At 44.1% G+C, this 16651-nt stretch overlaps 1 protein-coding gene across 4 annotated transcripts in view; it reads right to left on the reverse strand.

Annotated features, from left to right (window-relative positions):
* Positions 1–16651, reverse strand: part of ANTXR2 (ANTXR cell adhesion molecule 2) — a 196122-nt gene that overhangs the window by 100339 nt on the left and 79132 nt on the right. For all 4 annotated transcript variants that reach the window (XM_059722225.1, XM_059722224.1, XM_014604003.3 and 1 more), the window contains exon 11: positions 7870–7945. In XM_059722225.1, coding sequence (XP_059578208.1) covers positions 7870–7945 — 76 coding nt within the window. The remainder of the gene's footprint in view (positions 1–7869; positions 7946–16651) is intronic.

Consider the following 16651-nt stretch of genomic DNA (forward strand, 5'->3'; position numbering starts at 1 on the left):
CCCTGAGGCTGGAGGAATTGCTGCTGCAGCAAATCTGAGTGATCCCTGTTTTCTGGGGTTGCAGGGAAACTCCCGGGGCCTTAGGATCACTGCAGGGGAACACGAGGAATGCAGAGATCGCTGCAGGGGAGTGCTCCAGGATCACCGCAATCCTCTGGTCTTGGGGATTTCCCACACCCACACAGCAGCTGCAATCCCCAGGGTCCAGAGGTTTTCTACACTCCAAAGCCCTTGCGAGCAAGCGAACAGGAGAAGCAAACAGTTCACAAGTCAGACCACAGGTTAGTTTGCCACCCTCCTCTTGAAGGGGAGCTTTTCAGGTAAGCTCTTTCTTTAATTAAGACAAAATATATGTAGGTTAGTTACTCGAAGTAGCTAAAACTCAGCAGTTAGACCAACACTTAATCCCCTTGTTTACCTAGAGTCTAGAGCAAGGGGGAGTTCACCAAGGAGTTTGCCTGGAAACTCTCTCTCACCTTCTTCCACTGTAAGCTTGGTGAGAAGAAGCAGGTGAGCAGGGAAAACAAAGCCTTTCAGGACCAAGGAGCAGTGAACAGGCCAAATTACAGGGGACTTTAAGGAAGGCCTGCTTGGAAGAGGGGCAGGAAGAGAGAGGCAGAGGATTAAGAGAACCAGAAAAATGGCTGGAGGATGTCCCTGTGCCAGAGCCACTGCCACTGCCAGCTCTTCCTCTGCTTGCACCAGTGAGGCATCTGTGCAGGCAAGACCGCTCACAGTTGAGGCTTCCACCCAGGTCCCGATCTGGTGTTGTGGAGACTGCAGCTTGCAGGTTCATTTCAGCAATAGTCAGGTGAGGGAGTGTGCAATGTGAGCGGTGCCTTATGGTGGTGTCCCTCAGGGAGCAGGCAAGAAAGCTACAGGAAGAGGTGGCAAGGCTATGAAGCATCATCTACCATGGGGACTTCACTGATTCATGGCTGGAGAAGACATCTAGGACTGTGGAGGAAGAATTGCCAGAGGCAGCACTAGAGAAGGAAGGTGGAAGTTGGAAGCTTGTGACCTGTGGCAACAAGCAGAAATCTCCACTTGCAGCAGTTTACCCAGAGAACAGATACACAGCCCTAGCAACAGAGAAGATGACACATGTTCCACTGGTGGAAAAGGCCAGGCCAGGCATCCCCAAGGTTGGGAGGACTAAGACCACTGCCACCAAGTGGCAGGTGGTGGTGGCTGGAGACTCCCTTCTGCAGGGGACATAGGCATCCATCTGCCAGTTAACCATGCCTTAAGTGGTCACCCGGACATGTGTTCAATCAATTAATGGCATGATAAAAGGAGAAATTATCCAAAAGGTGTAATAATTTTGTAGCTACTTCCTATCATGCCATTAATTGAATGTGTGGCCATGTGCCCCTGTGGCTAGCAGCCCTATGCACTCCCACAGCTGAGAGAGACCCCCAGCCACAGGTGCTTGTTTCTTGTCAGTGTAGAGGGAGCCTGGGATTGGACTCCTCCTGCACCGGCAATAAGTAGGGGTCTATTCAATTCACAATTCTGCAGAAATTGCAAGATCTGGTATTGCCTGTAAAATCAATTTAAAAAACAAGACTTAATAAAAATAAAAAGCTGCCTCCCCAATGGGAACCAGTGGTCCTCATTGCCACAGCTGGCCTCACAGCCCACCTGGGGGGAAGGCATCAGCTGGTGGGGCAACATGAAGGGCAGCAGACAAGATGGCAGCTGCCCCCTCATCCCTCTTCCCCACACCAGGGCCTCTCTGCCAATTAGTGCCAAGGAGCAGGGCTGGTGGAGCATATCTGAGAAATGTGTAAAATTGGTTCTTCATGCCACGACCAACCTGCAAAAATTGTTTAATCTTACCACAATTTAAATGGGTCCCTAGCAGTAAGGCATGATGGGATCTGATTTACAATCCCACAATCCTGCTTCCTGCTACATACTGTGCAGATAATGAATTAGATCCCATCACACCTTTACCTGCATATGTAGAGGGGCCCTTAGGGCCAAGTGTTATTTTATCTTTACACAGCTGTTACCTATTTAACTGCATAATGCATGAATGCAGATAATGCAATGCATACATGCCCCTTTTTTGCACCTACTCAGATTTTATATTCCATTTCCCCTTGTGGTGAAGAAGGATCATCCAAGTAGGTTCCTAACTGCCAAAAGAAACAGAGCAAGAGGAGAAGCCCAATGGCTTTTCTGAACTCTGCATTTAATATTTGCTGCATACAATGGATAAAACAGCAGCTTAACAGTTTCTATCCCATTTCAGGGCAGTAATTGTCTCACTGAGCCACAATCCCTCTCCTGCTGGGCCCTTCAAACAAAAGGTAAGAGAACACTATGGGCTATAATGTGCTATCTTATAGCCTGGTGGTTTGAGCAGCATGCTGAAAAGCTGGATGTGCAATTTCTGGGAAGGTGGGGTTCCCCTAGACATGTGCTCTAACCACACGACTGTTCAGCTAACAGATGGGAGGGTCACCCTCTCCAGACTTCTTTTTTTTTTTAGCAGTTACGTATGCACCTGAGTGATCCCAGTCCACCACAAGGGGAAACAGAATCTAAAATCTGTGCAGGTGGTTACAGCCTCATTTCTACAATGGTAAAATGCAGCTGCTGGCAAACTCTGCTAACATGCATGAGACAAGTAGAAATTTTACCAATGCCAAGAACAGAAAAAATGCTGGTGTGTTTTTTGTGCATAAACTCTGTTCAAATTCCGATCAAGGAGAAAGAAAATGTAAAAAGATATGGCTAGATTTCCCACACATGTTGATGTAAAACAAGAACAACTCTACTGAAGTCAAAGAAGTTACACTGAGGAAAAATTGGTATAAATGGCAACAGAATTGAGTTAAACATTATTTACAGCCCATGTTATATAAAGTGACCATTTAAGATGCTAATATTAGGAGCTCATGTCCAGGCCTAGATGCCACTCCTTGTTTTCGCTGCAGCGATATCTATTTAATAGGGGAGGTTATAAACTTTTGACTCCTTGCACCAGGCTAACTATCAGCTGCTCAGCAATTAGAATTAGCAGAACAATTCTAGCAGTGACCCATTTCCAGGCAGTTGCCCATCCGCTACTATGGAAACACGAGTTCTACTTATGTAACACTTCCTTTACTGCAGCATGTTTGAAAAGACAAAAAGGATGAGCAGAAGTGCTGGCTTTCTTGTCACTGCACATCTGTAGCTATTCTGTTTCCTGTTGGATCTTTGAACCACAGAGTAACAACATGTAAGTAATGGTGAGAATACTTATCAGAGGAATCAATACTGTAGCTCTGGGGGTAATTTAACAGTTTGCTTTTTCTGTGCACTTTTTATACAGGGTAAAAGTAAATTTTTGGTTTTAATACAGCTGTCCCTTCACCTACATGAGAAAGAGGAAGATAAAGAGAACACCAGTACATTTCATATCATAATGAAGCACCTTTCCATGACTGCTGTGTCTTTAGGTCATGGAATCAAGATATTGCATTGCCAGACACTGATACAAGATTGGGAGATAAGGTTAAAAAAAGAGTTGCAAATCTTAAAAAGGTTTTGTCTAAATACCATAATATGAGCTCCACTGAATCAGAATCTGCCTGACTCCAAGCAGATTCAGGCTCCCCCCCCTAAAATCTAAAGTTTGGTTGGACATGACATCAACCCCCAAATTGTTTAAACTCTAAATTTTTCAACGATTGAAATATACATTTCTTCACCAGGTTAACTGGCTGCAGACATTAATATCTCATTGGAAACCACATGCAGTAAGGTAATCCAAGGAGTGAAGTCACTGTCAGGTCAGATGAACTGGCCTGTACTTTGCAGAATATTAATATAATTCACATTACTGTTCTCTCAATTCAACAAACACAAACCACCCCCTCACCCCAAATTCTGCCCTCTGTCTTCATAACTCCAACTGATTTCAGCAAGATTTGACTGTTTACACATATATGAGTAACAGATTCCACTGTTCTTTATATTTACAAACCTGAAAATAAAGTTACACTAAAGCCAAGCTTTAAGATTTAGAGAAAGTTTTAGAGAAATTTAGGATTTTTTTTTCCTTACAAAAGATTCTGAATGCCCTTGATACTGCATAGTGACCTAGCAAAAACATATCTTCCTACAAGAACTTAAGTGTTCTCTTGTGCAAAGCCACTACTCTAGTTAAGGAAGCAAGTCTACACTCTAAATACACTTGTGCCATCGGACCAGGTTCTGATTTGTTTTTCCCTTGTAATCTAATTAGAACATGATTCCAATCAGTAGGATTGAGACCAGCACAGTCTTCCAACACCTGGTTAAAGTCTTGAGATTCCATCTACGCAGGTTCAGGCAGATTGTGTGCCACCACTGTGGTCCTGCCTATGCTATTAATTGGAACCATGTTATCATGAGTGGATCTAGGATTTTCAAAAAAGAGGTGCAGATAGTGTGGAGCATCATCACCAGGAAGCCTGGTTTTTCTCTGTTAAAAAATCCAAAATTCTCTGATTAAAACCCTCAAAATCTGCGTTTTTCTGTGATTAAAATGAAACACCACTACATATAAAGGTATCAGTTGAAAACAATGTTTTATTGGTATACTTACAATTTTAAAGAAATTTGGAAGCCTACCAGTTCCTCAATCATTATAATAAAATAAATTTTAAATACCTATATATTTTGCTGTTTGATTTTGGTTCCTTTATCATGGAAAATCAGAGCTCTCCCTGCCTCTTTGCACACCAGGATGTGGATGTAGCTGTGGTTGTCCCCCCAGCTGCTTTGTGGTGCTGAGCAGTCCTGATATGCCAGTGCCCTGCCCCGTCCATGCCGGTGCCCCTCACCACCAAGTCACAGCCCCCCCCAAGCCTTGCTGCTGACCTCACTCTCAACCCAAAGCCTCTTGTCCCCACTGGTGTCACTCACTCCTGACCCCCCCCACCCCCACTGGTGCCTCTCACTCCCAACCCACAGCCCCCTGGCCCCGTCAGTGCCCCTCACTCCCAACCTACAGCCCCCCCCCCCCCCCAATCCCCACTGGTGCCTCTCATTTCCAACCTGCAGCCACTTGCCCTGCCCCCAGCCCTGCCAAAGCAGGCCCCCAGCTGCCAGGGCTATTGGACCCAGAGGCTGCATCCTGCCCAAACCCTACTTTCTGCTCTTGTGGGTGCCAGCCACAGCCAGCCAGCAGCACCTGAGCCCCAGCTACCACACGTGAAATGCAGCAGCTGCTGTAGTTGGGGCAGAGGGAGAAGCACGGAGCCTGGCCTCATCTCCCCTCCCCTGCCTGTGGATGACATGGCCATAATGGAGCTGAGCAGGTCCCACGGAGAGTGAGGGTGGGAGGAGGATGTGAGCTGCCCACTGTGGTGTTCGGGGCTCCCAGCCCTGCTGCCCTCCCCAAGTGCACCCACAATCCAGCAGGTGGGATCTGGCATGGCAGGGCAGCATGGAGCAGAGAGACTTGATGCCGCTACTGACACTGGGAGCCCCATGCCAACCACACTGCCTGCCATGGTGAGGCGCCACCTGCCAGGTGGGCAGGGAACGTCACCTTAGTGGTACAGCTGGTGAGGAGCTTCCAGCAGTGGCGGCATCGAAACTGAGTCTCCCTGCCCCACTTTGCCCTTCCACACCAGGTCCCGCCTGCTGGACTGTGGAGGCAGCCCCTACCCAGTGGTAGTCCAGCCGGATGCAGCTCCATGTCCTGCTGTCCATGCAGAAATCTGGAGAGGCTATGCTGCCCTGACACATTACCAATGGGCGTGCCTGGACTGTGGTCCCAAAGCCCTGGCCCTCCAACTACCCCCCTCCCCCAGGCCCACAAACTTATCTTTATCCAGCTGCCAGAGCTGCTCCCACCACCCTGCCTAGCTGTATTGCCAACGACATGTGTGTGAATGCATACATGCATGTGGTGCCCTCTACCTCCCATCGCCCTCTCCAGCTCCTCACAGTCCCAAGTAACTTCTATTCTGGCAGCAGTGAGGAAGTAAATTGACTTCATAGCTCATTATAATCTACTTGATTCCTTCTGAACTCTTCATTCTGTAGGTGTTAATGACCCTCTCTCCTTTTCTGCAATTCTGCTGTCTGGTAGTTGCTCTGCTAACCTACAAAGGAAATTCATGGTTTCTCACTTTAAAGGGGAAAATCCACATTTTTTCATGGGAAATGGAAAACCTGGATCTCTGATCATCATATAACACAACATATATTAAAGGTACGTCTCTTGTTCATATTCATAAAACAAAAATCAAGCTTCCTGGAACATCTGGATAGCACATTGAAAATTATTTCTACATCTGAGCTAATGTTCACCTGAGTTAACATTTCCATACCTGATTAATGTTTCTTGTTAGAGTAAAAAAAAAACCACACCTGTAGGACTATGAAATGGGAACTACATTACTAGGAGCAGCTAACAGACAGCAAAACTGCAGAAAAGGAAAGAGGGTCATTAACACTTACAAAATCAAGAGTTCAGAAGGAATCAAGTAGATTATAATGAGCTATGAAGTCAATTTACTCCCTCACTGCTACCAGTATAGAGGTTCCATGGCCACTGCCAGGCAGTGACCAAGAATCAAAGGGGTGTGCAACTGCAGCACCGCACCCCCCCTCTCCAGATCTTCCCCCTGAATGTCATAACTAGATCAGTGAATGACTATACCACAAATGTCTCTTTTGATGTAGTTGTATTTATACCTGCTCTGGAGGGCAGGTCCCTACAGAGGTGGAAGCCACCCAGTGGCTTCAAAGCTATAGTTACACATTGTAGCAACTATAATGCATCTCAACATATTGAGGAAATAATAATGCAGATTGAGAGGCACTGCACATATGGAAAACTTAATTCCATTTCCTGACTGACAGGGTACGGAACATTTAGAAGCAGCAAAAAGACTGGCTGGAGGAAGAGGGGGATTCCCCTTGTTTCCCCTTTATAATTAGATTTTCTGTACAGAATTTAACTTCAGAAATTTCTGAAGCAATTTTCAAAAGAAGCAATGGTGATGAAAAAAGGAAACCCTGTATATATATTACAGAGCACTGCCAGTCAACCTTTTGGCCCCACAGGCCAGATGAGTGGTGTAGGGCTGATCCAAAAGCCCCAAGCCACCTCCACCCAGCTCTGTCTACCAGGATTGAGCTCCAGGGCCCCAAACCACCTCTATCCTTCTCTGCACACTGGGATCAGGCTCTGGGGACCCACACTATCATTGCCTGGTCCCACATGCTGGGATTGAGTTCTGGGACCTTGTCCCACCCTTGTCCAGCCCCATGCTCCAAGATCAGGTCCTGCACTGCCCTGTGTGCCCAGTCTAATGAACAGAGCCAGATCTGATCCACAGGCTAGGGAGTGAGCATCCCTACTGTAGAATCTATGTCAGGAGACAAGGTCATCCATTTAATCATGCTGGGCAAAACATGTGATTTGTATATTATTTGGAGATTTAACATAATATATATGAAAATGTTCTTTCAGCATAGATTCATGCACAGCAGAATGCTAACTAAACATACAGTTGTCTTCCACTTTTAACAGGAAACGTTAAATGAATCATTTGACATATAATAACTGCAGAAAAATTTGTTCATTACCATTCAGTTCATCAAGGACATACAGCCAGCTGAAGTTTCTTTGGGAGCACTGAATTTCTATACAACAAAAAATCTACATTTATTTAGAATGGGGATTTAGGAGATATTATTATATATCCCTACATTTAAATGTAGTTTTACAGTTATGTTTTTTCACCTATTATTGAAGAGCTATAGCTCTTCTTTAAGATTTTCACACCCACAAGGTTATGTGAGGATAAGGTTATCTATACAAGTATCAAAATTTCCACAGTCCACATTAAATTATGTTCATCATTTACTTACACATTCTGAAGCAGTAATTGTTAACGAGTCAGTGAAGAAAGACTGTCCATTCAAACTCACTTGAACTTCCATTATTCTGGAAATAATAATAATAAAAAAATCACAAGTAAATAAATCAGAAAAGCTATACATAGCAAGGAGGAATTTTCCATCAGTCATTCTTGCTTAAAATAAAGCAAGAAGTGTGGTACACCTAGGGTCTGGAAAAAGGGCCTGGACAAAGTTAAAAGACAACTATTCTCCATCAAAACCTAGAGTACTAGGAGTAGGGGGCACCCACTGAAATTTAGTCAGAGACAATTAAAACTAACATGAAAAAGTACTTTTTTAAAAGCAGTGCATAGTTAACTTGTGGAACTCATTACCACAAGAAGTTGTAGAAGCAGATAGTACAGCCAGGTTCAAAAATGGATTAGACAAAAAGCATGGACATTAGATCTAATAATAGCTATTACAAAGAACAGTCAGAGATGTATCCTCTGCTTGGAGGCATCGCCAAACCAATGACAGTGAATTCCAGAGAGGGTAATGAACAGGGGGTAGATCACTCTAGCTGTACTCAATTCAATACTCACCCACTAAAGCAGTGGAGGGCAACCTTTTTGGCACGCATGGCAAATATTAAGCTCTGCCCCCTCCACAACTGCCATGCCAGACCCCTTCCCCCATCCAATCTTCTGCTCTGTTTTATTATCCCTACCCTATCTACCACTGTGCTGCCTGTTTCATCCCCAATCTGCCACATGCCACAGACAGAGGCTGTCTGTGCCACTTGTGGCACATGTGCTGCCAGTTAACTGCCACTGCTCTAAAGCATCCACTCCTGCCACTATTAGAGACAGGATACTGAGTTAGATGGACCAGTGGTTTGACCCAGTATGGCACTTCTACAAGGCCACATAGTGCCACAGTGCATCAGAAGTCGCAAAAGCAAAAGCATGCGCAGCTCTTAGAAAATCCCATAGTGCATTTACTTTTAGTTAGCTCACATGTTTAGCCATTCAGCTAATATGGAGTTAGCTGCCCAGCTTAGAGAACCAAGTGTGGTGCTTTGGATTCAACTTATCTTTGCCTTAGTTTATCTGAATGTAAAATGGGTGTCTTGATAATTAACTACTCATATAGGAAAGGTCAATATTTGAATCCCAGTTAGGTATCCTCGAGCATGAGAGCTATTTACAAGTATTAATCAATCCACACCCAAAAAAAACAACAACAAAAAATCACACCGTGTCCAACTAAGCTCCTCTAGCCCATAGACCACTATTCCATGCTCCTTATTCATGTGGACACCAATGACACGGCTCAGAGCACTCCCAGCTGTGTCATGAGGCGCTACAGGGATTTGGGAGCGGAACTAAAGGGCCTGGGGGCACAGGTGGTGTTCTCTTCAATCCTCCCAGTCTCGGGGTATGGGCTGCGGAGGGAGAGGAGGATTCAGGTAGTTAACCAAAGAGTGTGGCGCTGGTGTCATCGGGAAGGCTTCGGCTTCCATGACGACAGTCCACTCTTTGGCAAGAGAGGCAGCTAACTGCTGGGAAAAGATGGCCTGCACCTCTCTCCCCTGGGTAAGAGGCTCTTCTCAACTGGCTGACCTGCTCCACCAGGCTTTAAACTAAGCCCACCGGGGAACGGGGGGACTACCACCACTGCTGGTCCACTGAGCAACCCTTGAAAAGCCCGCAGGCCAAGGCACTTAAGGGAGCCCACCCCTGCCCCAGCCCTAGTACAACCTGTGGGCAAGGCAAGAGCCCCCAAGGGGACACTTGCCTGCCTGTACAAAAATGCCAGGAGCTTGGGGAATAAGCAGGAGGAACTTGTCCTCCTGCTTGAACACAAATAATTATCACATCATAGGGATAACAGAGACCTGGTGGGACTCCACCCATGACTGGACCATGGGTATAGATGGCTATACCTTGTACAGGAGAGATCAAGTAGATAAAAGGGGCGGGGGCGTAGCTCTCTATGTTAAGGAAAGCTACCCATCTCTGCAGGCTGATGTTGGCGACCAGGGTAGACAACTGGAGACCCTCTGGGTTAAAATCCGTGGGGAACATGGCACAGGGGACACAATGGTGGGAGTCTACTACAGACCTCCCACCCAAAGTCAAGAGCTTGACCAGGAGTTTGTCCGGGAACTGGTTGAGGCCGCACGCTCCAGGACAATGGTAGTCATGGGTGACTTCAACTACCCAGACATCTTGAGGAGGGATCACTCAGCAAAATCCGAGCGGTCGCAAAGCTTCCTATTGTGCGTGGATGACCTCTACCTGACTCAAGAAGTCTATGGGCCAACGAGAGGTAAAGCGCTGCTCGACCTGGTACTGGCTACTGGGGATGACCTAATCGGCGACCAAGTGATCAATGGGAAGCTGGGTGACAGCAACCATGAGCTGATCTTCACCATCTGCCGTAAAGCTGGCAAGTCAGTCAGCAACACTGAAGTCCTTGACTTCAGGAAAGCTGACTTTGACAAGCTCAGGAGGCTTGTCAGTGAGGCCCTAAGGGACCATGACCCCAGGGGGAGGGGAGTCCAGGAAAAGTGGTTGCTCCTCAAGGGAGCGATCCTCAATGAACAAGCTAATTCTATTCCATCTCGGAGGAAAGGCAGCAAGAGGGCACAGCAGCCCCCCTGGCTCTCCAGGGATCTAGCAGACCTCCTGAGGCTAAAAAGAAAGGCCTACAAAAGGATGGAGGATGGGATTTACCTCGAAGAAGGAATATTCTACACTGGTCTGGTCCTGCAGGGAGCAAACCAGGAAAGTCAAGGCTGCAACTGAACTCCAACTAGCTTTGAGCATCAAAGACAGTAAAAAGTCCTTTTTCAGATATGTGGGGACCTGGAGGAAAAGCAAGGGCAACATTGGACCCCTGCTGAACCAGATGGGACAACTGACGCCCAGGAAAAAGCCAGAAGAAACAGATCATCCTATCAACCTATTAAACGGGTACTTTGCGTCGGTCTTTCATCAGTTCCATGGGACGCCCATACCCGCTACGGGACAGGGAGGTCCGGGTGAGGGAGATCCCTTGCCTTCCATCAATGCGGACCTCATAAAGGAATACCTTGAGAGGCTGGATACCTTCAAGTCAGCTGGCCCAGACAATCTACACCCCAGGGTACTCAAGGAGCTGGTGAGCATTATAGCCCAGCCTCTGGCACAGATCTTTGAGAACTCCTGGCGCTCTGGTGTAGTGCCCGAAGAAGAAGGCCAATGTGGTGTCTATCTTCAAGAAAGGGAGGAAAGTGGATCCGGCAAACTATAGGCCCATCAGCCTGACTTCTATCCCAGGGAAGATCTTAGAAAAGTTTATTAAAGAGGCCATCCTTACTGGACTGGCTGACGCCAACATCCTGAGGGACAGCCAGCACAACTTTGTTGCGGGTAGGTCTTGCTTGTCCAATCTCATTTCCTTTTATGACCAAGTGACCTATCACCTGGACAAGGGAGAAGAAATTGATGTCATATATCTTGACTTCAAAAAAGCTTTCGATCTGGTATCCCATGATCACCTCTTGGCGAAACTGGCCAATTGTGGCCTTGGTCCACCACAATCCGCTGGCTGGGGAATTGGCTCCTGGGTCAGACCCAGAGAGTGGTGGTTGATGAAAGTCAAATGTCATGGTGCCCTGTGACCAGTGGGGTCCCTCAAGGCTCTGTCCTTGGACCCATACTGTTCTATATCTTCATTAATGATGTAGACATTGGAGTCAGAAGCAGACTGGCCAAGTTCACTGATGACACCAAACTCTGGGGCAAAGCATCCACACCTGAAGACAGGAAGGCGATGCAGGCTGACCTGGACAGGCTCAGCAAATGGGCAGACGAGAACCTGATGGTGTTTAACACTGAAAAATTCAAGGTTCTCCACCTTGGGAGGAAAAACCTGAAGCATCCTTATAGGCTTGGCAGTGCTACGCTGGCTAGTACTACGGAAGAACAAGACTTGGGGGTCATCATTGACAGCAAGATGAACACGAGCCTAAAATGCGATGCTGCGGCTAGTAAAGAGACCAAAACGCTGGCTTGCATCCATAGATGCTTCTCAAGCAAATCCCAGAACGTCATTCTCCCCTTGTACTCGGCCTTGGTGAGGCTGTAGCTGGAGTACTGCATCCAGTTTTGGGCCCCACAATTTAAAAAGGATGTGGAGAAGCTTGAAAGAGTCCAGAGAAGAGCCACGTGCATGATCAGAGGGCAGGAAAACAGACCTTACGACAACAGGCTGAGATCTAGGAGACTCTTTAGTCTGGAAAAGCACAGGCTCAGGGGCGATCTGATGGCCCCCTATAAGTTTATCAGGGGCAACCACCAGTATCTGGGGGAATGTTTGTTCACCAGAGTGCCCCAAGGGATGACGAGGTTGAACAGTTATAAACTACTGCAAGACCATTTCAGGCTGGACGTAAGGAAGAATTTCTTTACTGTCCGAGCCCCCAAGGTCTGGAACAGCCTGCCATCAGAGGTGGTTCAAGCACCTACATTGAACACCTTCAAGATTAAATTGGATGCTTATCTTGCTGGGATCCTGTGACCCCAGCTGACTTCCTGCCTTTCAGGAGTGGGGCTGAACTCAATGATCTTCCAAGGTCCCTTCCAGCCCTAATGTCTATGAAATCTGTTCTGAAACTAATCAAAAATTGCCAATAAAAACAACACTTATCTCTGTTCAATACAAATGTCTTTAGTAATATGTAGCCAGCATGGCTATAAATGCTGGCTAATTATAAACGGTCAAGGCTTTCTATAAATAGTGTATAAATATCATGGCAATACACGTGGTAAGTGGTTTACATTTTTCAGATTAAGCCTAGAAGAAAACAACACATGGTGAATATTAAATAGAAGACAACTCTTCAGCTTCTCTGGCTCTGATTCACATGATTCAGACAGTTCTTAAAATCATGGATATAATTACATAAAAACTTAGATATCATGATTAGTCATGTATACCACTTATGTCATATTTTTTTTTGTTTTGGCACAAGCATTTTAGTCAACGTTGAGTTTGAAGCTATTTTAGCTGATTTCTGTTTCAGGTTTTAGGAAAATTGTATTAAGTTCGTTCTATTACAGAAATGTATTTTAAGTGGTCTGTTCTATGAACTGTGATGCCAAGTGAAAGGAAAAACCTTCAGTTTCTTTATAAACTAGAATGGTTAAACTAGTAAAGAAAAAATAAAACTTGAACTTCCAAAAAGGAGGACTCCTTCACCCCCCTCTCCCCCACCTTACACACACTACCCTTTTCCTAAGAAAAGCATCAACCCATGAGTCAAGACATTAAGAAGTATGGTTAACTTTTCTGTTGTTATTTGTACCTTTCCAGGTTTTTGTACTTTTAATTTTGTTCTGACAATTCTTTCCAGTTCTAGATACATGCAGAAAAGAAAGCACTGAAATACGTTCTTCTTATAATATTTCTAACCCATACAAAAATACGCTAAGGGCACATCTACATGTTCATTAATGCACCATAATTACTATGCATTAAGTTAGTACCTGTAATAACAGGTACTAACTTAATACACAGTGCAGATGAATGCCACTGCGCATTAGTGCAGATGAACGGTTAAGTGATGACAATGCACATTAGACTAAATCTACCATGCATTAGCACGTTAGTACGGTTTTTCCCAGCCACGCTAAAGCGCAGTAGAATTAGTTTTCCATGCATTAAGCATCTTGTGTAGACGCATCCTAAGAGTTTAATGAGAAATTCTGTAAGGATTTCCAACAAGATCTGCATTCTGGTCTCAAAACCAAATCTGCACTTGGTTTAGGTCTGTATAAGTTTATAGAGCCAAGGCCTTGATTCACTATTGTATTTAAACCTGTGATTAACTTTTAAGAACAAACCTTAAAGGTGAAATCATGGCCCCCAGTGAAATCAAAGGCAAACCTCCAACTGTTGTCAGTGAGCTAGGATTGCACCCTAACTATTCAGCTAAATAGGATTAGATTTTGCACATCATAACATGAACTTTGACCTTAACACATGCAATCAAAATTCACTCTCCAGGGTCTGGAACAGAAGTTTCATAAAAAGGTTTGACCCAAATCAGTTAAGTTTGATACTACATTCAACCAGGTTTATCTTAAACCAGTTTCAAAATGGCTGAAACTGGTTTATGTGCACTGAGCTTCTGTTCTGTTATAGATTAAGACCAGTTTCTGATCACTTAAATTGTGTATAATTTCTGTCCCTAGCCCTGGTCACTGAGCCAAAGGCTCCTGAAGTCAATGGAACATCTATAGTTCTTACTTACTGTGCCAAGCAATGCCATGCTAAAATATTCTGCACTGCTCCACATACACAACTTCCCAGACTGGAAGCAATATAGCCTGCTACATCCAGTCTAATTAGCTCTTCTCAAAGATGCCCCAATTAGCCTCAGAATGCTACACTGCTTCCAGGGGTACTGCCTTGCATGGGTACAAGCATGTCCATAGAAATTATTTTCACTGACTTCAATGGGTTCTAGATCAAGTGCTTTTATACCCCTTTAACTCTATTGGGTTAAAGATGGTTCACAAGCATAACTGAGAGAAGAATTCAACCCATAAGTACTAATATGAATTAATTGCACAGGATGGCTTGTAATTTTAACTGAAACACACTCAAAGAGGAAAAATAATCCCTCACATTTTCATTTTTTCTTCTTTTCTTGTTTGCCTACTTTAAGCATGAGTCGCACAGTAACGTGCTACAGAACATAAACACTCCAGGCCAAGTTCTTCCCTTAGCTACACCCAAGAAAATACATTCGTTTCAGCTGTTTCATGAACATAAAAGACTATTTGTCTCTTCATATTTTACAAAGATTTCTTGTAGTAGTAATAAGAATAGGTAGTTAATTCATAGAGGCTTTGCTGCTTTATTTTTCCAGGCCTTACAGTGCCCTGCACTCCAAGTTCTGCTGCCAGTGGCTTGTTTTGTGATTTAGAGCAAAGCATTTCACCTCTCAGCATCAGTTAAAATGAGTAAAATAGGGATAAAAACATTTACTCTGTCTGCTTTACAAAGAGTTTCTGTTTATTTAGTTGGGATAGCGTCTTGATCATTTGCAGCATTATATAAGTACTCTCAAGTAATCCTATTCTGAAAGAAAATCAAGTATATTGTAATTACTTACAGCGCATCAGCTAGTAGTATAGTGACAGTTCTTATCAAAGACACTGCTTCAGCGAGAATGGACCTAATCAAGCAAACTCAGGATTCAGGCTGGTAAGCAGAAATTAAATCAACATCTCCAATCTTCAGGAGTAAATCAATTTGATAAAACAACACTTTCAGGTTGATGTTGGATTCTTATACATACGTTTGCAAAAGAGACTGAGAAAACTTCTACTTCAAAGGAGATGGTAGTTGGCTTATCCCTATTTCAGACATGAAGTTACAATATGAAGTAAACACAATGCCTATACTAGTTTTTGAAGTTTTTTGTTTGTTTGTTTCAAATGAGGACATTTCTAAAATAGTTTATTCTACATGCATTATTAATTTTTTTTTTGTTTGATTTTTTAAAAATATAATGAATCTCTACCTCCCATTCAGAATTAGGGGTACAGAAATCTGTAAAGGAGCAATCATTTTATTCTAATATTTAAAGTGAAACCTTGGCTCCATTGAATTCAATAGCAAAATTTCCATTTTCTTCACTGAGGTCAGGGTTTAACCCAGGGAACAAAATTCTGTAACAAGGGTTCATGAACTTCAGTGTCTGTACCAGTGGGGCCATAAGCAAGAGGTACACAGGTTGCTTTAAAATAGTGTTAAAATAAGAACCCATTCTAGCTATAGTGATCAATTTTCAAAGGCCATTCATCAAGTAACATGAATTTTAGATGCAAAATATTAGGTTTTAAAAATCAGAGACTATGCATTATAATATAGATATGGAAACAGGGGGGGTTTTTTTGTTGTTTTTTTTTTTTTTTATCTCCAGCGATGCCTGAAATTTGTTAAAATTATACAGGATCCAGGCAAACAGGATTTTGGACTCACCACTGAATGAGAATGGCTGAACCTGGCCAACAGACTGCAATTATCATTTTTACTGCACCGTACCAAGTTATGGGTGAAAAATTCAAACCAGTTTTTTAATTGCTCATTTTTCCTATCACCCATTTTGCTTATTTTCAAAATGTGGACATGAAACCTGGAATTCCTACGGATTCTCTTTTTCCATCTTGGTAGTTCCCTCCTGGTACTTGGCAACGCTGGCCTTTCTACTGAAGCGCTTTGTATATGTCAGGGCAGTAAAACTTTCTAACATTATTTCATCATCTTCTGTTCCTTTCTGGCAGCTAATTGATTTGTTCAGTGTGCTACCGGTAATCCAAAACATACAAAACAAAAATGGAAAATGTCTCAGTGACTGAATGCCACTGCCAGCTGTAGTAACTGAAAGGTCAGTTTTCTATTCAGGTTCTTTTTTTTTTCTCCTTTCTTTTTCAGCTGGGCTACTGGAAAATAAAACACATCAGCAGCTATGCAAGCAACTGAACTTTTTAGGGACATATTCTCCATTAGGTCTACAGAATGTCTCTAACTCCTAGGAATGCTTACTTATATAGTAATCTATTCACTTTTATTGCTGTATTCCAAACATCACAATACAAGGCTCCCTGATATAGGATACACATAACAGAGCAGAACTCAACCTTTTCACAGCCCATTGTAACACTTCCTATCCCAAACTCCCCATTCTGCCCCAGACTCCTCACATCATACATGTTCATTTGCTTCTCTGGGGAAGCAAGAAGAACTAGCT

Source organism: Alligator mississippiensis, chromosome 2 (assembly GCF_030867095.1).
Source record: "Alligator mississippiensis isolate rAllMis1 chromosome 2, rAllMis1, whole genome shotgun sequence".
In the NCBI taxonomy this organism is placed as follows: domain Eukaryota; kingdom Metazoa; phylum Chordata; order Crocodylia; family Alligatoridae; genus Alligator; species Alligator mississippiensis.